The sequence below is a fragment of the Lampetra fluviatilis genome, chromosome 48 (assembly GCF_964198595.1).
Source record: "Lampetra fluviatilis chromosome 48, kcLamFluv1.1, whole genome shotgun sequence".
Classification (NCBI taxonomy): domain Eukaryota; kingdom Metazoa; phylum Chordata; class Hyperoartia; order Petromyzontiformes; family Petromyzontidae; genus Lampetra; species Lampetra fluviatilis.
In genome coordinates this window covers 9,791,201-9,817,008 of record NC_136322.1, presented here as the reverse complement: position 1 = coordinate 9,817,008, position 25,808 = coordinate 9,791,201, and the positions used below count along the sequence as shown (strand labels likewise).

The window sequence follows — 25,808 nt, the reverse complement described above, 5'->3', positions numbered from 1 at the left end:
GAGACACACAACACAGACACACAGAGACAAACACACAGAGAGAGAGACACACGGAGACACACAGACAGACACGCAAGCAGAGAGGGACAACACAGAGAGACAGAGACACACATCACAGACACACAGAGAGAGACAGAGAGAGAGAGACACGGAGACACACAGACAGACACGCAAGCAGAGATAGACAACACAGAGACACACAACACAGACACACAGAGAGAGACACAGAGAGAGAGAGACACACACGGAGACACACAGACAGACACACAAGCAGAGAGAGACAACACAGAGAGAGACAGAGACACACAACATAGACACACAGAGAGAAACAGAGAGAGAGAGAGACACGGAGACACACAGACAGACACGCAAGCAGAGATAGACAACACAGAGACACACAACACAGACACACAGAGAGAGACACAGAGAGAGAGAGACACACACGGAGACACACAGACAGACACACAAGCAGAGAGAGACAACACAGAGAGAGACAGAGACACACAACATAGACACACAGAGAGAAACAGAGAGAGAGAGAGACACGGAGACACACAGACAGACACGCAAGCAGAGATAGACAACACAGAGAGAGACAGAGAGACACACAACACAGACACACAGAGAGAGACACAGAGAGAGAGAGAGAGACACACGGAGACACACAGACAGACACGCAAGCAGAGATAGACAACACAGAGAGAGACAGAGACACACATCATAGACACACAGAGAGAAACACACAGAGAGAGAGACACACGGAGACACACAGACAAACACACAAGCAGAGATAGACAACACAGAGAGACACACACAACATAGACACACAGAGAGAAACACAGAGAGAGAGAGAGAGACACACGGAGACACACAGACAGACACACAAGCAGAGAGAGACAACACAGAAACACAGAGACACACATCACAGACACACAGAGACAAACACACAGAGAGAGAGACACACGGAGACACACAGACAGACACACAAGCAGAGATAGACAACACAGAGAGAGACAGAGAGACACACAACACAGACACACAGAGAGAGACACAGAGAGAGAGAGAGAGACACACGGAGACACACAGACAGACACACAAGCAGAGATAGACAACACACAGAGAGAGACAGAGACACACATCATAGACACACTCCAAGTTTTTTGTTCGCATTGTTCGCAGGTGAAATTAGGTGGCCAGGCTTTGCTTAGATCCTTGACAGGCATGCCAAAATATGCCTTGTAGGACTCACACATCTTTCTAGACTTGAAGCTTTCGTGACTGCAAGGATTCATATTCCTAGGTTTTGTCGGTAAAGTCACCGTGTAGGTAAAAAAAAAACATTGAAATTAATAAAAGTAAAATAAAATAAAAAAAATCACGACGTTTCGGAGGCAACACAAGCAGCTTCCGTCTTCGGGTGGAACCGTCACAGCCACGACGGCTGTATCAAGTCAAATGTTATTTTACTTTTATTAATTTTAATGTGTTTACCTACGTGACTTTACCGAAAACAACCTAAGAATAATAGTAGGTTTTTACCCTTTTAACTGGTACAAAACTGACACCTTTATTCAAGGCATCATGTTTGCAATGACTACAACACAAGTAGTCAATAAAGCAAACAAAAAGAAGCAACTCTGATAAGGATAATAATATGCACTGTCCTTGAAGTTGATTGGCCCACACCCGAGACGGCTTTCTTTAGAGCCTAGTCCCCATTGGTGTAGGGCCAGATGACACCAGAAGGCGTACAACTCAAATATGCCTTGTAGGACTCACACATCTTTCTAGACTTGAAGCTTTCGTGACTGCAAGGTAAAGTCACCGTGTAGGTAAAAAAAAAACATTAAAATTAATAAAAGTAAAATAAAATAAAAATCACGACGTTTCGGAGGCAACACAAGCAGCTTCCGTCTTCGGGTGGAACCGTCACAGCCACGACATCTGTATCAAGTCAAATGTTATTTTACTTTTATTAATTTTAATGTGTTTACCTACGTGACTTTACCGAAAACAACCTAAGAATACTGACGCATCTTGGCAGACACTTGCACAGGGCACTTTTAGCGCTCTCGTCTTGATAAATTGGCCGCAAAATGCTCGCAGCCTCTTGATGCCATCTTATAGTAAGTATAACCCGTAAAAACAACGTTTTTCACTCTAAATCCTTTATATGCGTGGCGGCTAGAGTCCTCTCGTCCTCTGGCTTGAGATGGCTGCCACCTATGGGTCAGATGATTGCATTGCACCGTTAAGCAATTGGTAATTCAATATAATATTTTTGTCCTAAAGAGTGTAAAATTTTGGAACAAAAATTTTGTCACGAACATTAATTGTCACGCACAACGAGTCTGTGTGGGAAAATGTCAGCTCGATTGGATCACGGGAAGTGGGTTAAAAAACGACCGAAAGATTTGCGCGGTCGTAAGCGCGCAAGCAAGCGAACTTAATATAAAGGATTTAAAAATGCAGATTTGTATCCACTTGGGCAGCTGGAACTAAACTGAACTGGTGGGCTTAAAGGCCCCCTGTATTCATACGACTGTTTATATTACTGGAAAGTTCTAGAATGTTCTAGAAGTTAGTCCAAGTTTACTCGGCAACTGAATCTATCTGGAATGTTCTGGAAAAGAGGTACATTTAAAAATTTACACTGTCCTGGTCACAAAAGCAAAGTTTGTGGGTAATAATAATGGCCATTCTGATTTAAAGCTTTCGTGACTGCAGGGATTCATCTTCCTTGTTTTTTCGGTGAAGTCACGTAGAAGGGAAGTAATAAAATAATAAAAATAAAACATAATAAAATAATTCTCACGACGTTTCGGCTACGTGACTTTACCGAAAAAACCAAGAAAAATGGCCATTGTCTGTACTTTTGAGGCATCACCAATTAGGAAATAACACTTAACTACTCAGGGACAAACATAGTGTTACATAGTGTTATGAGACTAGGGGTGGGGTTTATTGGCAACTGTTGGAACACACACATGTGTATGAATTTATATAACTGTGTGGGTGTGTGTGTGTGTGGGTGTGTGTGTAGGTGTGTGTGTAGGCGTGTGTGTGGGTGTGTGTGGATGTGTCTATGTGTAGGTGTGAGTTGGTGTGTGTGGGTGTGTGTGGGTCTGTGTGTGTGGGTGTGTGTGTGTAGGTGTGTGGGTCTGTGTCTGAGTTGGTGTGTGTGTAGGTGTGAGTTGGTGTGTGTGTAGGTGTGTGGGTGTGTGGGTGTGTGTGTGTGTGGGTGTGTGTGGGTGTGTGTGTGTGTGTGTAGGTGTGTGGGTGTGTGTGGATGTGTCTATGTGTAGGTGTGTCTATGTGTAGGTGTGAGTTGGTGTGTGTGGGTGTGTGTGGGTCTGTGTGTGTGTGTGTGTGTAGGTGTGTGGGTCTGTGTGTGAGTTGGTGTGTGTGTGTAGGTGTGAGTTGGTGTGTGTGTGTGTGTAGGTGTGTGGGTGTGTGTGTGTGAATATATAACTGTGGGTGTGTGTGTACGTGTGTGTGGGTGTGTGTGTGTGTGGAGGTGTGTGTGGGTGTGTGTGTGGAGGTGTGTTGGTGTGTGTGTGGGTGTTTGTGTGTGGGTGTGTAGGTGTGTGGGTGGGTGTGTGTGTGTGTGTATCTATGTGTGTGGGTGTGTGTGGATGTGTCTATGTGTAGGTGTGTCTATATGTGTGTCTATGTGTAGGTGTGAGTTGGTGTATGTGTAGGTGTGAGCTTGTGTGTGTGGGTGTAGTGGTGACGTCACCGCCACTTAGTGGCAAATGGCGGTTGTTGTTGTGTGCGTGTCTCCGTGTCTCCGTGTCTCCATGCGTGTCTCCGTGTCTCCATGCGTGTCTCCATGTCTCCATGCGTGTCTCCGTGTCTCCGTGTCTCCGTGCGTGTCTCCGTGCGTGTCTCCGTGTCTCCATGCGTGTCTCCGTACGTGTTTCCATGCGTGTCTCCGTGTCTCCGTGCGTGTCTCCATGTCTCCGTGCATGTCTCCGTGTCTCCATGCGTGTCTCCGTGTCTCCATGCGTGTCTCCGTGCTTGTCTCTGTGTCTCCATGCGTGTCTCCGTACGTGTTTCCATGCGTGTCTCCGTGTCTCCGTGTCTCCATGCGTGTCTCCGTGCGTGTCTCTGTGTCTCCATGCGTGTCTCCATGCGTGTCTCCGTGCGTGTCTCCGTGTCTCCGTGCGTGTCTCCGTGCGTGTCTCCGTGCGTGTCTCTGTGTCTCCGTGTCTCCGTGCGTGTCCCCGTGTCTCTGTGCGTGTCTCCGTGCGTGTCTCCGTGTCTCCGTGCGTGTCTCCGTGCGTGTCTCCGTGTCTCCATGCGTGTCTCCGTGTCTCCGTGCGTGTCTCCGTGTCTCCATGCGTGTCTCCGTGTCTCCGTGCGTGTCTCCGTGTCTCCATGCGTGTCTCCGTGTCTCCGTGTCTCCGTGTCTCCATGCGTGTCTCCGTGTCTCCGTGCGTGTTTCCGTGCTTGTCTCCATGTGTCCATGCGTGTCCCTGTGCATGTCTCCGTGTCTCTATGCGTGTTTCCGTGCGTGTCTCCGTGCGTGTCTCCATGTCTCCGTGCGTGTCTCCGTGCGTGTCTCCGTGTCTCTGTGTCTCCGTGTCTCCGTGCGTGTCTCCGTGCGTATCTCCGTGTCTCCATGCGTGTGTCCGTGCGTGTCTCCGTGCGTGTCTCCGTGCGTGTCTCCGTGTCTCTGTGTCTCCGTGCGTGTCTCCGTGTCTCCGTGCGTGTCTCCGTGCGTGTCTCCGTGTCTCCATGCGTGTCTCCGTGTCTCCGTGTCTCCGTGTCTCCGTGTGTGTCTCCGTGCCTGTCTCCGTGCGTGTCTCCGTGTCTCCATGCGTGTCTCCATGTCTCCGGGCGTGTCTCCGTGCGTGTCTCCGTGTCTCCATGCGTGTCTCCATGTCTCCATGCGTGTCTCTGTGTCTCCGTGCGTGTCTCCGTGTCTCTGTGTATCCGTGCGTGTCTCCATGCGTGTCTCCGTGTCTCCATGCGTGTCTCTGTGTCTCCGTGCGTGTCTCCGTGTCTCCGTGCGTGTCTCCGTGCGTGTCTCCATGTCTCCGTGTCTCCGTGCGTGTCTCCGTGTCTCCGTGCGTGTCTCCGTGTCTCCGTGTCTCCATGCGTGTCTCCGTGTCTCCATGCGTGTCTCTATGTCTCCGTGCGTGTCTCCGTGTCTCTGTGTCTCCGTGCGTGTCTCTGTGTCTCCGTGCGTGTCTCTATGTCTCCGTGCGTGTCTCCGTGTCTCTGTGTCTCCGTGCGTGTCTCTGTGTCTCCGTGCGTGTCTCCGTGCGTGTCTCCGTGTCTCCGTGTGTGTCTCCGTGTCTCTGTGTCTCCGTGCGTGTCTCTGTGTCTCCGTGCGTGTCTCCGTGCGTGTCTCCGTGTCTCCGTGTCTCCATGCGTGTCTCCGTGTCTCCATGCGTGTCTCTATGTCTCCGTGCGTGTTTCCGTGTCTCTGTGTCTCCGTACGTGTCTCTGTGTCTCCGTGCATGTCTCCGTGCGTGTCTCCGTGTCTCCGTGTGTGTCTCCATGTCTCCGTGCATGTCTCCTTGTCTCCGTGCGTGTCTCCATGTCTCCGTGCGTGTCTCCATGTCTCCGTGTCTCCATGCGCGTCTCCGTGCGTGTCTCCGTGTCTCCATGCGTGTCTCCATGCGTGTCTCCATGCGTGTCTTCGTATCTCCGTGCGTGTCTCCGTGCGTGTCTCCGTGTCTCCGTGTCTCCATGCGTGTCTCCGTGTCTCCGTGCGTGTCTCCGTGTCTCCGTGTCTCCATGCGTGTCTCCGTGTCTCCGTGCGTGTCTCCGTGTCTCCGTGTCTCCATGCGTGTCTCCGTGTCTCCGTGCATATCTCTGTGTCTCCGTGTCTCCATGCGTGTCTCCGTGTCTCCGTGCGTGTCTCCGTGTCTCCGTGTCTCCATGCGTGTCTCCGTGTCTCCGTGCGTATCTCTGTGTCTCCGTGTCTCCATGCGTGTCTCCGTGTCTCCGTGCGTGTCTCCGTGTCTCCATGCGTGTCTCCGTGTCTCCGTGCGTGTCTCCGTGTCTCCGTGTCTCCGTGCGTGTCTCCGTGTCTCCGTGTCTCCGTGCGTGTCTCCGTGTCTCCGTGTCTCCGTGCGTGTCTCCGTGTCTCCGTGTCTCCGTGCGTGTCTCCGTGTCTCCGTGCGTATCTCTGTGTCTCCGTGTTTCCATGCGTGTCTCCGTGTCTCCGTGCGTGTCTCCGTGTCTCCATGCGTGTCTCCGTGTCTCCGTGCGTGTCTCCGTGTCTCCGTGTCTCCGTGCGTGTCTCCGTGTCTCCGTGTCTCCGTGCGTGTCTCCGTGTCTCCGTGTCTCCGTGTCTCCGTGCGTATCTCTGTGTCTCCGTGTCTCCGTGCGTGTCTCCGTGTCTCCATGCCGTTGGTCGCTTTGCAGAGCCCCAGAACCCGTCGCTGATTTTCCAGCAGCAGATGGAGGATGCCTTCCCAGGGCCGCCGTTCTCACCGCATCTTCACGCTCACGAAGCTCACGAAGGCTGCCCGCACGGTCAGCACCTCCCGCGATCGTGGGTTCGATCGCGACCCCTTTGACCCCACGGATGTCTATGAGATGTTAACTACCTCGCCTTGAATACAGGAGGCCGTGGGTTCGATCGCGACCCCTTTGACCCAACGGCTGTCTATGAGATGTTGACTACCTCGCCTGGTCTACGGGAGGTCGTGGGTTCGATCCCGACCCTTTTGACCCCACGATTGGCTAGGAGATGTTAACTACCTCGCCTGGTGTACAGGAGGTCGTGGGTTTGATCGCAACCCTGACGATGCCTGCTGCTGCTGCCTTTAGATTTGGAGTCTGCGTCTTTCTCAACTCTCTCTTATCATCATCACGGTGGCTATGAGATGTTGACGACCTCGCCTGGTCTACAGGAGGTCGTGGGTTCAATCGCGACCCTTTTGACCCCAAGGTTTGCTAGGAGATGTTGACGACCTCGCCTGGTCTACAGGAGGTCGTGGGTTCGATCCCGACCCCTGACCCCAAGGTTTGCTAGGAGATGTTAACTACCTCGCCTGGTCTACAGGAGGTCGTGGGTTCGATCGCCGCCTTTGTCTCCCCCAGTCGCGACGGTTGACCACACGCCGCGACGGTTGATCACACGCCGCACCAGGCCCTCACTCGAGGCCGAGTCGACCTAGGGGAGGTCTGTTTCCCCCCCTCCCCCCCCCACCAGAGCTTGCGCCCTCCGTGCCCGCGGTGGACTTCCCGGCCGGCCGACCGAGCGTGGAGAACCTGGAGAGCGTGTGCCGTGCGGGCCGCCCGAACCTGCGGGCGGGCGTGCGGGCACCCGCCTCGGGCCACGGGTGGCTGGTGCGCCGCCTGGACTCGCTGCGCCGTCTGGAGCGCGCCCTCGAGCGCTGCTGCGGGCGCAGCCGCGGGCAGCTGCGGTGTGCCGGCAACGTCGTGAGTGACCCGGACGAGCCCCCGGCGAATCGCGGGAGCGTGGACCAAGGGGCCGTCCGCCGCCTACTTTCAATTCTAGCCCCGCCCACCTCCCCTTCTAGCCCCGCCCACCTTCCCCTTCTAGCCCCACCCACCTTCCCCTTCTAGCCCCGCCCACCTTCCCTTCTAGCCCCGCCCACCTTCACTTCTAGCCCCGCCCACCTACCCTTCTAGCCCCGCCCACCTTCCCCTTCTAGCCCCGCCCACCTTCCCCTTCTAGCCCCGCCCACCTTCTCTTCTAGCCCCGCCCACCTTCCCTTCTAGCCCCGCCCACCTTCCCCTTCTTGCCCCGCCCACCTTCCCTTCTAGCCCCGCCCACATCCCCCTTCTAGACCCGCCCACACCCCCCTTCTAGCCCCGCCCACATCCCCTTCTAGCCCCGCCCACTTTCCCTTCTAGCCCCGCCCACCTTCCCTTCTAGCCCCGCCCACCTTCCCTTCTAGCCCTGCCCACCTTCCCCTTCTAGCCCCGCCCAACTTTCCATTCTAGCCCCGCCCACCTTCCCTTCTAGCCCCGGCCACCTTCACTTCTAGCCCCGCCCACCTTCCCTTCTAGCCCCGCCCACCTTCCCCTTCTAGCCCCGCCCACCTTCCCTTCTAGCCCTGCCCACCTTCCCTTCTAGCCCCGCCCACCTCTCTCTTCTAGCCCCGCCCACCTTCCCTTCTAGCCCCGCCCACCTTCCCCTTCTAGCCCCGCCCACCTTCCCTTCTAGCCCTGCCCACCTTCCCTTCTAGCCCCGCCCACCTTCCCCTTCTAGCCCCGCCCAACTTTCCATTCTAGCCCCGCCCACCTTCCCTTCTAGCCCCGCCCACCTTCACTTCTAGCCCCGCCCACCTTCCCTTCTAGCCCCGCCCACCTTCCCCTTCTAGCCCCGCCCACCTTCCCTTCTAGCCCTGCCCACCTTCCCTTCTAGCCCCGCCCACCTCTCTCTTCTAGCCCCGCCCACCTTCCCTTCTAGCCCCGCCCACCTTCTCTTCTAGCCCCGCCCACCTTCCCCTTCTAGCCCCGCCCACCTCTCTCTTCTAGCCCCGCCCACCTTCCCTTCTAGCCCCGCCCACCTTCTCTTCTAGCCCCGCCCACCTTCCCTTCTAGCCCCGCCCACCTTCCCTTCTAGCCCCGCCCACCTCTCTCTTCTAGCCCCGCCCACCTTCCCTTCTAGCCCCGCCCACCTTCTCTTCTAGCCCCGCCCACCTTCCCTTCTAGCCCCGCCCACCTTCCCTTCTAGCCCCGCCCACCTCCCCCTTCTAGCCCCGCCCACCTTCCCTTCTAGCCCCGCCCACCTCCCCCTTCTAGCCCCGCCCACCTCCCCCTTCTAGCCCCGCCCACCTTCCCTTCTAGCCCCGCCCACCTTCCCTTCTAGCCCCGCCCACCTCCCCCTTCTAGCCCCGCCCACCTTCCCTTCTAGCCCCGCCCACCTTCACTTCTAGCCCCGCCCACCTTCCCTTCTAGCCCCGCCCACCTTCCCCTTCTAGCCCCGCCCACCTTCCCTTCTAGCCCCGCCCACCTTCTCTTCTAGCCCCGCCCACCTCCCCCTTCTAGCCCCGCCCACCTTCTCTTCTAGCCCCGCCCACCTCCCCCTTCTAGCCCCGCCCACCTCCCCCTTCTAGCCCCGCCCACCTTCCCATCTAGCCCCGCCCACCTTCCCTTCTAGCCCCGCCCACCTTCCCTTCTAGCCCCGCCCACCTTCCCTTCTAGCCCCGCCCACCTTCCCTTCTAGCCCCGCCCACATCCCCTTCTAGCCCCGCCCACCTTCACTTCTAGCCCCGCCCACCTTCCCTTCTAGCCCCGCCCACATCCCCCTTCTAGCCCCGCCCACACCCCCCTTCTAGCCCCGCCCACCTTCCCTTCTAGCCCCGCCCACCTTCCCTTCTAGCCCCGCCCACATCCCCCTTCTAGCCCCGCCCACACCCCCCTTCTAGCCCCGCCCACCTCTCTCTTCTAGTCCCGCCCACCTTCCCTTCTAGCCCCGCCCACACCCCCCTTCTAGCCCCGCCCACCTTCCCTTCTAGCCCCGCCCACATCCCCCTTCTAGCCCCGCCCACACCCCCCTTCTAGCCCCGCCCACCTCTCTCTTCTAGTCCCGCCCACCTTCCCTTCTAGCCCCGCCCACATCCCCCTTCTAGCCCCGCCCACACCCCCCTTCTAGCCCCGCCCACCTTCCCCTTCTAGCCCCGCCCACCTTCCCTTCTAGCCCCGCCCACCTTCCCTTCTAGCCCCGCCCACCTTCCCTTCTAGCCCCGCCCACCTTCCCCTTCTAGCCCCGCCCACCTTCCCTTCTAGCCCCGCCCACCTTCACTTCTAGCCCCGCCCACCTTCACTTCTAGCCCCGCCCACCTTCCCTTCTAGCCCCGCCCACCTTCCCCTTCTAGCCCCGCCCACCTTCCCCTTCTAGCCCCGCCCACCTTCCCTTCTAGCCCCGCCCACCTTCTCTTCTAGCCCCGCCCACCTTCCCCTTCTAGCCCCGCCCACCTTCCCCTTCTAGCCCCGCCCACCTCTCTCTTCTAGTCCCGCCCACCTTCCCCTTCTAGCCCCGCCCACCTTCCCTTCTAGCCCCGCCCACCTCTCTTCTAGCCCCGCCCACCTTCCCTTCTAGCCCCGCCCACCTTCTCTTCTAGCCCCGCCCACCTTCCCTTCTAGCCCCGCCCACCTTCTCTTCTAGCCCCGCCCACCTTCCCCTTCTAGCCCCTCCCACCTTCCCTTCTAGCCCCGCCCAACTTTCCATTCTAGCCCCGCCCACCTTCCCTTCTAGCCCCGCCCAACTTTCCATTCTAGCCCCGCCCACATCCCCTTCTAGCCCCGCCCACCTCTCTCTTCTAATCCCGCCCACCTTCCCTTCTAGCCCCGCCCACCTTCCCTTCTAGCCCCGCCCAACTTTCCATTCTAGCCTCGCCCACCTCCCCCTTCTAGCCCCGCCCACCTTCCCTTCTAGCCCCGCCCACCTCCCCCTTCTAGCCCCGCCCACCTCCCCCTTCTAGCCCCGCCCACCTCCCCCTTCTAGCCCCGCCCACCTTCCCTTCTAGCCCCGCCCACCTCCCCCTTCTAGCCCCGCCCACCTTCCCTTCTAGCCCCGCCCACCTCCCCCTTCTAGCCCCGCCCACCTCCCCCTTCTAGCCCCGCCCACCTCCCCCTTCTAGCCCCGCCCACCTTCCCTTCTAGCCCCGCCCACCTTCCCTTCTAGCCCCGCCCACCTTCACTTCTAGCCCCGCCCACCTTCCCTTCTAGCCCCGCCCACCTTCACTTCTAGCCCCGCCCACCTTCCCTTCTAGCCCCGCCCACCTTCCCTTCTAGCCCCGCCCACTTGCCCTTCTAGCCCCGCCCACCTTCTCTTCTAGCCCCGCCCACCTCCCCCTTCTAGCCCCGCCCACCTTCTCTTCTAGCCCCGCCCACCTTCCCTTCTAGCCCCGCCCACCTTCTCTTCTAGCCCCGCCCACCTCCCCCTTCTAGCTCCGCCCACCTTCCCTTCTAGCCCCGCCCACCTTCCCTTCTAGCCCCGCCCACCTTCACTTCTAGCCCCGCCCACCTTCCCTTCTAGCCCCGCCCACCTTCCCTTCTAGCCCCGCCCACCTTCCCTTCTAGCCCCGCCAACCTTCCCTTCTAGCCTCGCCCACCTTCCCTTCTAGCCCCGCCCACCTTCCCTTCTAGCCCCGCCCACCTTCCCTTCTAGCCCCGCCCACCTTCCCTTCTAGCCTCGCCCACCTTCCCTTCTAGCCCCGCCCACATCCCCTTCTAGCCCCGCCCACCTTCACTTCTAGCCCCGCCCACCTTCCCTTCTAGCCCCGCCCACCTTCCCTTCTAGCCCCGCCCACATCCCCCTTCTAGCCCCGCCCACCTTCCCTTCTAGCCCTGCCCACCTTCCCTTCTAGCCCCGCCCACCTCTCTCTTCTAGTCCCGCCCACCTTCCCTTCTAGCCCCGCCCACCTTCCCTTCTAGCCCCGCCCACCTTCACTTCTAGCCCCGCCCACCTTCCCTTCTAGCCCCGCCCACCTTCACTTCTAGCCCCGCCCACCTTCCCTTCTAGCCCCGCCCACCTTCCCTTCTAGCCCCGCCCACCTTCCCTTCTAGCCCCGCCCACCTTCTCTTCTAGCCCCGCCCACCTCCCCCTTCTAGCCCCGCCCACCTTCTCTTCTAGCCCCGCCCACCTTCCCCTTCTAGCCCCGCCCACCTCCCCCTTCTAGCCCCGCCCACCTCCCCCTTCTAGCCCCGCCCACCTTCCCTTCTAGCCCCGCCCACCTTCCCTTCTAGCCCCGCCCACCTTCCCTTCTAGCCCCGCCCACCTTCCCTTCTAGCCCCGCCCACCTTCCCTTCTAGCCCCGCCCACCTTCCCTTCTAGCCCCGCCCACCTTCCCTTCTAGCCCCGCCCACCTTCCCTTCTAGCCTCGCCCACCTTCCCTTCTAGCCCCGCCCACCTTCCCCTTCTAGCCCCGCCCACCTTCTCTTCTAGCCCCGCCCACCTCCCCCTTCTAGCCCCGCCCACCTTCTCTTCTAGCCCCGCCCACCTCCCCCTTCTAGCCCCGCCCACCTCCCCCTTCTAGCCCCGCCCACCTTCCCTTCTAGCCCCGCCCACCTTCCCTTCTAGCCCCGCCCACCTTCCCTTCTAGCCCCGCCCACCTTCCCTTCTAGCCCCGCCCACCTTCCCTTCTAGCCCCGCCCACATCCCCTTCTAGCCCCGCCCACCTTCACTTCTAGCCCCGCCCACCTTCCCTTCTAGCCTCGCCCACCTTCCCTTCTAGCCCCGCCCACCTTCCCTTCTAGCCTCGCCCACCTTCCCTTCTAGCCCCACCCACATCCCCTTCTAGCCCCGCCCACCTTCACTTCTAGCCCCGCCCACCTTCCCTTCTAGCCCCGCCCACATCCCCCTTCTAGCCCCGCCCACACCCCCCTTCTAGCCCCGCCCACCTTCCCTTCTATCCCCGCCCACCTTCCCTTCTAGCCCCGCCCACATCCCCCTTCTAGCCCCGCCCACACCCCCCTTCTAGCCCCGCCCACCTCTCTCTTCTAGTCCCGCCCACCTTCACTTCTAGCCCCGCCCACCTTCCCTTCTAGCCCCGCCCACCTTCCCTTCTAGCCCCGCCCACCTTCCCCTTCTAGCCCCGCCCAACTTTCCATTCTAGCCCCGCCCACCTTCCCTTCTAGCCCCGCCCACCTCCCCCTTCTAGCCCCGCCCACCTTCACTTCTAGCCCCGCCCACCTTCCCCTTCTAGCCCCGCCCACCTTCCCTTCTAGCCCCGCCCACCTTCCCTTCTAGCCCCGCCCACCTCCCCCTTCTAGCCCCGCCCACCTTCACTTCTAGCCCCGCCCACCTTCCCTTCTAGCCCCGCCCACCTTCCCTTCTAGTGTGGACCAATCAACTTCAAGGACAGCGCATACATTATCAGAGTTGTGTTTTTTGTTTGCATTACGACCGCAGGTATTGTGGTCTATGCAAATTACACAGCGCAGCAATTATTTTTTTACAGCAACATATTGGGGGGGGGGGGGACATTTTGAGCATATTTCAATATTAAGGGGGAGGGGATGTAATTCTAATATATATTACAATTAAGCCCTTGACGTGAACACATCCTCCCCATGTCCCCCACCCCGACCCCGTCACCGCGCGTGCCAGTGGGAGCGCTCCATGGACGCGTTCTGCTCCGAGGAGTCGATGGTGAAGGACCGGCAGCACCGCTGCTGCGTGGAGCACTCCGCCCGCGTGGCCGCGCGCTACTCCTGTTTCGCCGCCGAAGCCCCCGACCCGGCCTACGGCGGCCTCCGTGAGGCCCACGCGGCCAAGGGCGGCCGTGTCCGTCGCGGCGGGGGCAGCCGTCGTCGAGGACGCGGCCACCACCGTCGCCGCAAAGGCGCCAATCGCAATTTCGGCCGCATGGGCAAACGCGGCCGCTGCGTTGGATGCCATCACCGCAAAGGCAAGGGGCACTCAAGTATGATTAAGCTAGAGGGTAAACGATGAACCATGAACTAAACTATCGTACTAAGCTTCATATTCTTAGGTTGTTTTCGGTAAAGTCGCGTAGGTAAAAAATGTAAATTAATAAAAGTAAAATGAAATAAAAAATCACGACGTTTCGGAGGCAACACAAGCTTCCGTCACAGCCACGACAGCTGTATCATTTACTTGATACAGCTGTCGTGGCTGTGACGGTTCCACCTGAAGACTCCGTCACAGCCACGACAGCTGTATCATTTACTTGATACAGCTGTCGTGGCTGTGACGGTTCCACCTGAAGACGGAGGCTTGTGTTGCCTCCGAAACGTCGTGATTTTTATTTTACTTTCATTAATTTTGATGTTTTACCTACATGGTGACTTTACCGAAAAAACCCTAAGAATATGAATCCTTGCAGTCACGAAAGCTTCAAATCTAGAAATATCGCCTAAGCTATCAACAAAGCAATAAACTAAAACTAAACTATAAACAAACGAAAACTAAACTATGAACTAAACTATGAACTAAACTATCAACTAAACCATTAACTAAAACTAAACTATCAACTAAGCTATCAACTAAGCAATAAACAATACTATAAACACACGAAAACTAAACTATGAACTAAACTCTAACCTAAACTATCAACTAAACCATTAACTAAAACTAAACTATCAACTAAACTATCAACTAAGCAATAAACAAAGCTAAACTATAAACACACGAAAACTAAACTATGAACTAAACTATAACCTAAACTATCAACTAAACTTTAAACTAAAACTAAACTATCAACTAAACTTTAAACTAAAACTGAACTATCTTCTAAACTATAACCTAAAACTAAACTGTCAACTAAACTGCAAACTTCACTAAAACTAAACTATAAACTAAACTATGAACTAAACTATTGCCTAAGCTATCAACTAAGCAATAAACAAAACTATAAACACACGAAAACTAAACTATGAACTAAACTATAACCTAAACTATCAACTAAACCATTAACTAAAACTAAACTATCAACTAAACTATCAACTAAGCAATAAACAAAGCTAAACTATAAACACACAAAAACTAAACTATGAACTAAATTATAACCTAAACTATCAACTAAACCATTAACTAAAACTAAACTATCAACTAAACGATCAACTAAGCAATCAACAAAGCTAAACTATAAACACACGAAAACTAAACTATGAACTAAACTCTTCTTGGTTCTTTCGGTAAAGTCACGTAGAAGGGAAATACTAAAAGAATAAAAATGAAACATAATAAAATAAAAATTAATTTTATTATGTTTTATTTTAATATTTCATTATTTTATTATTTCCCTTCTACGTGACTTTACCGAAAGAACCAAGAAGATGGATCGCTGCATTCACGAAAGCTTTAAATCGAAAAATATGAACTAAACTCTAACCTAAACTATCAACTAAACCATTAACTAAAACTAAACCATCAACTAAACTTTAAACTAAAACTGAACTATCTTCTAAACTATAACCTAAAACTAAACTGTCAACTGCAAACTTCACTAAAACTAAACTATAAACTAAACTATGAACTAAACTATTGCCTAAGCTATCAACGAAGCAAAAAACAAAACTAAAACTATAAATTCTAGATTTGAAGCTTTCGTGACTGCAATGATTCATATTCTCAGGTTTTTTCGGTAAAGTCACGTAGGTAAAAACATTAAAATTAATGAAAGTAAAATAAAACAAAACAAAATAAAATTACATCTTGAATCATTGCTTCACTTGATGCAGCTAATTCGGCTGTGACGGTCCCACCTGATGACGGAGACTTGTGTTGCCTCCGAAACGTCGTGAATTTTATTTTGTTTTGTTTTATTTTACTTTCATTAATTTTAATGTTTTTACCTACGTGACTTTACCGAAAAAACCTGAGAATATAAAACTATAAACTAACCGATCAATTAAACTTTAAACTAAAACTAAACTATCTTCTAAACTATAACCTAAAACTAAACTGTCAACTACACTCAGAAATAAATCTAAACTATCTTCTAAACTATAACCTAAAACTAAACTCTCAACTAAACTGCAAACTTCACTAGAACTAAACTATGAACTAACCTATGGGAACCTCATTTGCCAGTAAAAATATGATAATTGTTTTTTTACCCTTCTATCTGGCATCTGGTCCAACCCATGTGAGACTAGGCTCTAAGAAAAGCTGTCTCGGGTGTGGACCAATCAACTTCAAGGACAGTGCGTACATTATCAGAGCTGTGTTTTTTGTTTGAATTATGACTGCAGGTATTGTGGTCTATGTAAACATGACTCCTTGTAAAAAAAGGTGTCAGTTTTGTTGCCAGATAGAAGGGTAAAAAAAACAATTATCATTTTTTGTTACTGGCAAATGAGGTTCCAATGGTGTAAATGCTTGCCCCGAGCTCTCATACTCTGATGGTGCATTGTCTTTGAGTTATGCACCTTTTGGCGTCATCTGGTCCAACACCATGTGAGACTAGGCTCTAAGGAAAGCTGTCTCGGGTGTGGACCAATCAACTTCAAGGACAGTGCATACATTATCAGAGTTGTGTTTTTTGTTTGCATTATGACTGCAGGTATTGTGGTCTATGCAAACATGACTCCTTGTAAAAAAAGGTGTCAGTTTTGTTGCCAGATAGAAGGGTAAAAAAAACAATTATGAACTAACCTCCAAACTAAAACTAAACTAAAAACTCAACTACCAACTAAACTTTAAACTAAACACGTCATTTATGGACTGCCCCAAAGATAACAAAAATAAAAAATCATAAAATAATTCCCACGACGTTTCGGCCACAACGCAAGCAGCCGTCCTCAGGTGAAGACCAGGTCTGTCGAGAAGACAGACTCTGAATGACACACCCCAGACGCTGTCTTCTCGACAGACCTGCTCTTCACTCGAGGACGGCTGCTTGCGTTGTGGCCGAAACGTCGTGAGAATTATTCTATTATGTTTTATTTTTTTTATTTTATTACTTCCCTTCTACGTGATGACTTTACCGAAAGAACCAAGAAGATGAATCCCTGCAGTCAGGAAAGCTTCAAATCGAGAATTATTTAATGTTTTATTTTTATTATTTTATTATTTCCCTTCTACGTGACTTTACCGAAAGAACCAAGAAGATGAATCCCTGCAGTCACGACAGCTTCAAATCGATAATTATTTTATTATGTTTTATTTCTATTATTTTATTATTTCCCTTCTACGTGACTTTACCGAAAGAACCAAGAAGATGAATCCCTGCAGTCACGAAAGCTTCAAATCGAGAATTATTTAATGTTTTATTTTTATTATTTTATTACTTCCCTTCTACGTGACTTTACCGAAAGAACCAAGAAGATGAATCCCTGCAGTCACGAAAGCTTTAAATCGAGAATTATTTTATTATGTTTTATTTGTATTATTTTATTACTTCCCTTCTACGTGGCTTTACCGAAAGAACCAAGAAGATGAATCCCTGCAGTCACGAAAGCTTTAAATCGAGAATTATTTAATGTTTTATTTTTCTTATTTTATTATTTCCCTTTTACGTGACTTTACCGAAAGAACCAAGAAGATGAATCCCTGCAGTCACGAAAGCTTCAAATCGAAATTGTGGATATTCTCATGTCTCTGTCTGTCTTGCAGGTGCTTAAAGTCACGGTGGATCGGGGCATCTTGAGAGGCGCCATAATCATCATCGTCATCATCATGAACATCATCATCATCATGATCAACATCATCAACATCATCAACATCATCAACATCATGAACATCATCATCATCATGATCAATATGATCATCAACATCATTATCAACATCATCATCAACATCATCATCAACATAATTATCAACATTATCAACATCATCATCAACATCATCATCATCAACATAATTATCAACATCATCAACATCGTCATCATCAACGTCGTCATGCCGGGCTCAGTATACACACGTAGACACACACACACACACGTAGACACACACACACACACGTAGACACACACACGTAGACACACACACACACACGTAGACACACACACGTAGACACACACACACGTAGACACACACACGTAGACACACACGTAGACACACACGTAGACACACACACACGTAGACACACACACACGTAGACACACACACGTAGACACACACACACACGTAGACACACACACACGTAGACACACACACACACGTAGACACACACACACACACGTAGACACACACGTAGACACACACGTAGACACACACACACACACGTAGACACACACGTAGACACACACGTAGACACACACGTAGACACACACACACACGTAGACACACACGTAGACACACACACACGTAGACACACACACACGTAGACACACACAAGTACACACACACACACACGTAGACACACACGTAGACACACACACACGTAGACACACACAAGTACACACACAAGTACACACACACACACACGTAGACACACACACACGTAGACACACACACGTAGACACACACACACGTAGACACACACACGTAGACATACACACACACACGTAGACACACACGTAGACACACACAAGTACACACACAAGTACACACACACACAGGTAGACACACACACGTAGACATACACACACACACACGTAGACACACACGTAGACACACACAAGTACACACGCACACACACGTAGACACACACACGTAAACATACACACGTACACACACACACACGTAGACACACACACGTAGACACACACAAGTACACAGACACACACACGTAGACACACACACACACACGTAGACACACACGTAGACACACACACGTAGACACACACACACACACGTAGACACACACGTAGACACACACAAGTACACACACACACACACAGGTAGACACACACACACACGTACACACACACACATACACACACACACACACGTAGACACACACAAGTACACACACACACACCCACGTAGACACACACACACATAGACACACACACACACGTAGACACACACACACACGTAGACACACACAAGTACACACATAGACACACACACACACACATAGACACACACACACACGTAGACACACACACACACATAGACACACACACACACGTAGACACACACTGCACGCTGCATGGCACGCGTATGATAGTCACTCTGGCGTTGCGATCTTCTAGACGAGGGGTGCAGAACGTCCGGCCCGCGGGCCACATGAGACCCACGAAATAATTTGGGTCTGGCCCTGCCAAGACCACCGCACGCGGGAATCAATCTAGGAGCAAATCTGGAAAAGCAGCTGCGAGTAGCATCATCATCACCATCACCAGCAGCTGCGAGTAGCAACATCATCATCATCACCATCACCAGCAGCTGCGAGTAGCAACATCATCATCATCAGCAGCTGCGAGTAGCAACATCATCATCATCACCAGCAGCTGCGAGTAGCAACATCATCATCATCAACACCAACAGCTGCGAGTAGCAACATCATCATCATCATCACCAGCTGCGAGTAGCAACATCATCATCAACACCAGCAGCTGCGAGTAGCAACATCATCATCATCACCAGCAGCTGCGAGTAGCAACATCATCATCAACACCAGCTAACATCATCACCACGCCTCGCCTAAGAGAAGCAGTTCCAGAACCATCGCATTCGGGGCGAGTTAATGAAATGTTTGACCAAATATAACGGGCTAATTTTTAAGTTGATCATTTTGTATGGCCCCGCGAATGATGTTACATCAATATCCAAATGGTTTTTTGGCAGAAAAATGGTTCTCCACCATTGTATCGAGACCAGAGGTCGCAATCGGGTACCCGATACCCGTACCCTACCCGATACCTGGCTACCCGTACCCGACTCTGATGCCGCCGGGTACGGGTAGGCCGTGAGTCACTGGTGAGTCACCGTTTGTCGCTCATTTCCCAACGTCTTGTCTCTTCTCACAATTCAAGTTCCTAGAATCAACCCACCCGCGCCTGCAACGTGGCTTCATCCCAGAGGTCGCAATCGGGTACCCGATACCCGTACCCTACCCGATACCCGGCCGGGTACGGGTAGCCGGGTATCGGGTAGGGTACGGGTACCCGATTGCGACCCTGGTGTGGCCGGGTACGGGTAAGGAATCAAAACCCATTTGCGACCTCTGATCTAGACCCTCCTAAATGCCATCGCTGATGAGACGCCGCTTTTAGGCTTGCCAGTACCATTCATAATCAACGTTTTTGGGTTTAGATCGCGTCATTTATAAACGTGTCGTAACCCTCCACCACCCGACACGGCCAATCAGCAAAAAAGTGTCACGTTGACAAAAGACAAAATAGTTCACCGCTTTAGCCCACCAGTGTGTTGAAGAGTGAGACCACAACATTTACAATTTTTTCGTAGTACGACGTTTCGCTGGTAATTGACATCCAGCATCATCGGGCAATTCGCCAGGATGGTGAGGCTCTGCCCTTGCTCCCGATCTTAAAGAAAGCAGAAGCAGCAGCAGGGTGACATCATCAACACACCGGTGGGCTAAAGTAGTGAACTATTTTGTCTTTTGTCAACGTGACGCTTTTTTGCTGATTGGTCGTGTCGGGTGGTGGAGGGTTACGACACATTTATAAATAACGTGATCTCATCCAAAAAACGTTGAGTATGAATAATATTGGTCGCGAAAGCCTGCTACGTGTTAAACTTGCCAGTACCAGTAGGGGCTTAGTCCTCGCGTCAACGGTCCGTTCGCTACATCGCCCCCCCCCCTCCGAATTTGACTTCCCTTGATTCGGGAAGTCAAACTCGCCATGAGGTTCATTCATGCAGCCTCAACGGCTATTTCACAAATCAACCAAAGCTTCTCCGATTGGAGGAAAGAGGCCCCTCCATTGCGATTGGTCGGGAGGACCGGCTCTTAAAAAGGGATTGGAGAATGAGGAGGGGTTGAAGGTTGAAGGAGGGAAAACACGCAAAAAGGATCCGTTGAAGGGAAAAGGATGGGGATCGGCGTGGGGAAATAGGGCGAGGGAGCATTCCAGAAAAGGGGGGCTGACGGAGATTTTAGGGGGAAGAGAACGAGGAGTGAGGGACGCTCGGAGGACGATACAAGCTGAGAGACAGGCCGAGAAGCCTCGCGTCACATGGGTGTGTAATCTATGCTCGGGTTCCTTATGGTGAAACTAATAAAAGTGGCTCTTCTTATATTCTTGTCGTCGGAGTCATTACACCTCGTACACCTCCTGGTATCGAGCACGGTGAGAACACGCACATATACAGCAGGTGTCAGGATGGGGATCTAACTCACGACCTCCTGCACAGCAGGCAAGGTAGTTCACATCTCCTCGGCCCCCTTAACTGGAGGAGGGAGCTGTGGATGGAGGAGAGAGCTGTGGATGAAGGAGAGAGCTGTGGATGAAGGAGAGAGCTGTGGATGGTGGAGAGAGCTGTGGATGGAGGAGGGAGCGGTGGATGAAGGAGGGAGCTGTGGATGAAGGAAAGAGCTGTGGATGGTGGAGAGAGCTGTGGATGGAGGAGGGAGCTCTGGATGAAGGAAAGAGCTGTGGATGAAGGAGGGAGCTGTGGATGAAGGAGGGAGCTGTGGATGGAGGAGGGAGCGGTGGATGAAGGAGGGAGCTGTGGATGAAGGAGGGAGCTGTGGATGAAGGAGGGAGCTGTGGATGAAGGAGGGAGCGGTGGATGAAGGAGGGAGCTGTGGATGAAGGAGGGAGCTGTGGATGAGGGAGAGAGCTGTGGATGAAGGAGGGAGCTGTGGATGAAGGAGGGAGCTGTGGATGAAGGAGAGAGCTGTGGATGAAGGAGGGAGCTGTGGATGGAGGAGGGAGCAGTGGATGAAGGAGAGAGCTGTGGATGAAGGAGGGAGCTGTGGATGAAGGAGAGAGCTGTGGATGAAGGAGGGAGCTGTGGATGGAGGAGGGAGCGGTGGATGAAGGAGAGAGCTGTGGATGGAGGAGGGAGCTGTGGATGGTGGAGAGAGCTGTGGATGAAGGAGGGAGCTGTGGATGAAGGAGAGAGCTGTGGATGGAGGAGGGAGCGGTGGATGAAGGAGAGAGCTGTGGATGAAGGAGGGAGCTGTGGGTGAAGGAGGGAGCTGTGGGTGAAGGAGGGAGCTGTGGATGGTGGAGAGAGCTGTGGATGAAGGAGGGAGCTGTGGATGAAGGAGAGAGCTGTGGATGAAGGAGGGAGCTGTGGATGAAGGAGGGAGCTGTGGATGAAGGAGAGAGCTGTGGATGAAGGAGAGAACTGTGGATGAAGGAGAGAGCTGTGGATGATGGAGCTGTGGATGAAGGAGGGAGCTGTGGGTGAAGGAGGGAGCTGTGGATGGAGGAGGGAGCTGTGGGTGAAGGAGGGAGCTGTGGGTGAAGGAGGGAGCTGTGGATGAAGGAGGGAGCTGTGGATGTAGGAGGGAGCTGTGGATGAAGGAGGGAGCTGTGGGTGAAGGAGGGAGCTGTGGATGTAGGAGGGAGCTGTGGATGAAGGAGGGAGCTGTGGATGAAGGAGGGAGCTGTGGATGAAGGAGGGAGCTGTGGATGAAGGAGGGAGCTGTGGATGTAGGAGGGAGCTGTGGATGAAGGAGGGAGCTGTGGGTGAAGGAGGGAGCTGTGGATGGAGGAGGGAGCTGTGGATGAAGGAGGGAGCTGTGGATGAAGGAGGGAGCTGTGGATGAAGGAGGGAGCTGTGGATGATGGAGGGAGCTGTGGATGAAGGAGGGAGCTGTGGATGAAGGAGAGAGCTGTAGATGAAGGAGGGAGCTGTGGATGAAGGAGAGAGCTGTGGATGAAGGAGGGAGCTGTGGATGAAGGAGGGAGCTGTGGATGTAGGAGGGAGCTGTGGATGTAGGAGGGAGCTGTGGATGAAGGAGAGAGCTGTGGATGAAGGAGGGAGCTGTGGATGAAGGAGGGAGCTGTGGATGAAGGAGGGAGCTGTGGATGAAGGAGAGAGCTGTAGATGAAGGAGAGAGCTGTGGATGAAGGAGGGAGCTGTGGATGAAGGAGGGAGCTGTGGATGAAGGAGAGAGCTGTAGATGAAGGAGGGAGCTGTGGATGAAGGAGAGAGCTGTGGATGAAGGAGGGAGCTGTGGATGAAGGAGGGAGCTGTGGATGAAGGAGGGAGCTGTGGGTGAAGGAGGGAGCTGTGTGTGAAGGAGGGAGCTGTGGATGAAGGAGGGAGCTGTGGGTGAAGGAGGGAGCTGTGGATGAAGGAGGGAGCTGTGGATGAAGGAGAGAGCTGTGTGTGAAGGAGAGAGCTGTGGATGATGGAGGGATCTGTGGATGAAGGAGGGATCTCTGGATGAAGGAGAGAGCTGTGTGTGAAGGAGGGAGCTGTGGATGATGGAGGGTGGTGGAATAAACGGATCAGAACGCTTGCCTGCCTCCGCGTGTTGGTGAACAGAGTCTGCGGCGTTGTAAAGCCCGTGGATATATCAACCGATTTCTCGCACCGTACGTGGCCCGCCGTGCTAATCGGAGGTGCGGGGGAAGCAGAAATAGCAGTTCTAAAGAAGGGCGTTCTCAACGGAGTATCGTGATGTCGTGTATTGTAGCGGAGTGGACAATTGTGTAGTGTATAATGTAGCGTAGCCATCGGTCCCTCGGGCGGGTGGTGGTTGTGGTGGCGACGGTTGTGGCGGTTGTGGTGGGAGTGTTTGTGGCGGTAGTGGTGGAAGTGGTTGTGGCGGTAGTGGTGGGAGTGGTTGTGGCGGTAGTGGTGGGAGTGTTTGTGGCGGTAGTGGTGGGAGTGTTTGTGGCGGTAGTGGTGGGAGTGTTTGTGGCGGTAGTGGTGGGAGTGGTTGTGGCGGTAGTGGTGGGAGTGTTTGTGACGGTAGTGGTGGGAGTGTTTGTGGTGGTAGTGGTGGGAGTGTTTGTGGTGGTAGTGGTGGGAGTCTTTGTGGCGGTAGTGGTGGGAGTGTTTGTGGCGGTAGTGGTGGGAGTGTTTGTGGCGGTAGTGGTGGGAGTGTTTGTGGTGGTAGTGGTGGGAGTGTTTGTGGTGGTAGTGGTGGGAGTGTTTGTGGTGGTAGTGGTGGGAGTGGTTGTGGTGGTAGTGGTGGGAGTGTTTGTGGCGGTAGTGGTGGGAGTGGTTGTGGTGGTAGTGGTGGGAGTGTTTGTGGTGGTAGTGGTGGGAGTGGTTGTGGTGGTAGTGGTGGGAGTGTTTGTGGTGGTAGTGGTGGGAGTGTTTGTGGTGGTAGTGGTGGGAGTCTTTGTGGCGGTAGTGGTGGGAGTGTTTGTGGCGGTAGTGGTGGGAGTGTTTGTGGTGGTAGTGGTGGGAGTGTTTGTGGTGGTAGTGGTGGGAGTGTTTGTGGTGGTAGTGGTGGGAGTGGTTGTGGTGGTAGTGGTGGGAGTGTTTGTGGCGGTAGTGGTGGGAGTGGTTGTGGTGGTAGTGGTGGGAGTGTTTGTGGTGGTAGTGGTGGGAGTGGTTGTGGTGGTAGTGGTGGGAGTGTTTGTGGTGGTAGTGGTGGGAGTGGTTGTGGTGGTAGTGGTGGGAGTGGTTGTGGCGGTAGTGGTGGGAGTGGTTGTGGCGGTAGTGGTGGGAGTGGTTGTGGTGGTAGTGGTGGGAGTGTTTGTGGTGGTAGTGGTGGGAATGGTTGTGGTGGTAGTGGTGGGAGTGTTTGTGGTGGTAGTGGTGGGAATGGTTGTGGTGGTAGTAGTGGGAGTGTTTGTGGCGGTAGTGGTGGGAGTGGTTGTGGCGGTAGTGGTGGGAGTGTTTGTGGCAGTAGTGGTGGGAGTGGTTGTGGCGGTAGTGGTGGGAGTGGTTGTGGCGGTAGTGGTGGGAGTGGTTGTGGTGGTAGTGGTGGGAGTAGTTGTGGCGATTGTGGTTGTGGTGGGAGCGATTGGAGTGGCGGCGATTGATCTTGCGGTGGTTGTGGCCGCACACAATCGAAATAGTTCTTCTGCAGGCATGTCCGTGGGTCCGACCGCGACTACCGGCCGTTTATTTAATTTACAACGAGACGTATCGAACATCGACTTCGAACCAAAACAACAACAGCAGCGACGCCGCCGACACCACCGACAGCGGCTTGGACGGATGCTCAGGAGGTCGCAGGTTCGACCCCAATCTCCCAGTGAGGGGGGGGGGGGGAAGAGAGAGAGGAAGAAAAAAAGAAAGAAAAAAAAGAAAGAAAAAAAAGAAGAAAAAAAAGAAGAAAAAAAGAAGAAAAAAAAGAAAAAAAAGAAGAAAAAAAAAGTGAGGGTGGGGAGAATGGGCCAGAGATCCGCAGACTTCCACAGACAAAGATCCCCCGTGTAGCCTCATCAGACTGTTGGGGCAAGTGCTGTTAGGGAGTAACCGCACCTGTGGCCAGCACCACGCCCGGCCGCCTGTCTTCACCCAGCGGCGGACGTTTACCCCGCACCGCGCCAGGTACTCATTTGAGGCCGAGTGGACCTAGGGGGAGGCCTAAGGACCGGCTCAGGTAATCGTCGCCTGGAATCGAGACTGGGGTCGCCAGGTTCGTAGCGGCCCGTAGGCTTACACGGAGAGCCGCCATGCGATTGACGGCTTCGTTGAGCGATCGATTTGACGGCTTGGTCGCTTCAGAAAGAATTAGCGATTCCTTTGACCTTTCCCGGACTTTGCACACAGTAGAGGTCGCAAACGGGGACCCGATACCCGTACCCTACCCGATATCCGGCTACCCGTACCCGGCCGGGTACGGGTAGCCGTTTGCGACCCTGGTGCGGCCGGGTACGGGTAGAATGTGAGTCACTGGTGAGTCACCGTTTGTCACTCATTTCGGGTAGGGACGGGTAGGGAACGGGTACCCGTACCCGGCCCATTTGCGACCCTGGTGCGGCCGGGTACGGGTAAGGAATCAAAACCCGTTTGCGACCTCTGGTTGGTGGGTGAGTAAGTGGGTGCGTGGGTGAGTGCAAGGGTGGGTGAGTGGGTGAGTGAGTTTGTGAGTGGGTGAGTAAGTGGGTGGGTGAGTGAGTGGGTGAGTTTGCGACCCTGGTGCGGCCGGGTACGGGTAAGGAATCAAAACCCGTTTGCGACCTCTGACCCCCAGTCTCCGCCCACCCACGATTACCAATGAGGACCATCGACAGTTGACCGGGTCTGGGTATCGGCCCCAACAAAGATCAGAAATTGGCAACGACTTGAACACGCAGAGATTTGCTCCTCCATCATCATCATCATCGGCGGAAGCGCCCACAGCTAAACTAGGGGGCGTTGCTCATTAACGGAGCGACGTCACTTCCTGTCAGCTCCCGCCCGATGACATCACTTCCTGTGACATCACTTCCTGTGTGCTCACCGCCGGACTGCGACATCACTTCCTTTGCCATCCCCCCCCCCCCTTCACCCGGAGTGCGACGTCACTTCCTGTCCGCTCCCGCCCGATGACATCACTTCCCGTGACATCACTTCCCGTGTGCTCGCCGCCGGACTGCGACGTCACTTCCTGTCTTTGTGACCCGCCGACCGTCGATCGACG

At 53.6% G+C, this 25,808-nt stretch overlaps 1 protein-coding gene across 1 annotated transcript in view; it reads left to right on the top strand.

The window, feature by feature from the left end:
* The window catches only part of ECM1 (extracellular matrix protein 1), a 25,189-nt gene extending 4,622 nt beyond the window's left edge, over nucleotides 1–20,567 (top strand). The window contains exons 2-5 of the mRNA XM_078877765.1: nucleotides 6,382–6,492; nucleotides 7,175–7,404; nucleotides 13,049–13,349; nucleotides 17,021–20,567. Coding sequence (XP_078733891.1) covers nucleotides 6,382–6,492; nucleotides 7,175–7,404; nucleotides 13,049–13,349; nucleotides 17,021–17,028 — 650 coding nt within the window. The 3' untranslated portion in view covers nucleotides 17,029–20,567. The remainder of the gene's footprint in view (nucleotides 1–6,381; nucleotides 6,493–7,174; nucleotides 7,405–13,048; nucleotides 13,350–17,020) is intronic.
* The last annotated feature ends 5,241 nt before the right edge of the window (nucleotides 20,568–25,808 follow it).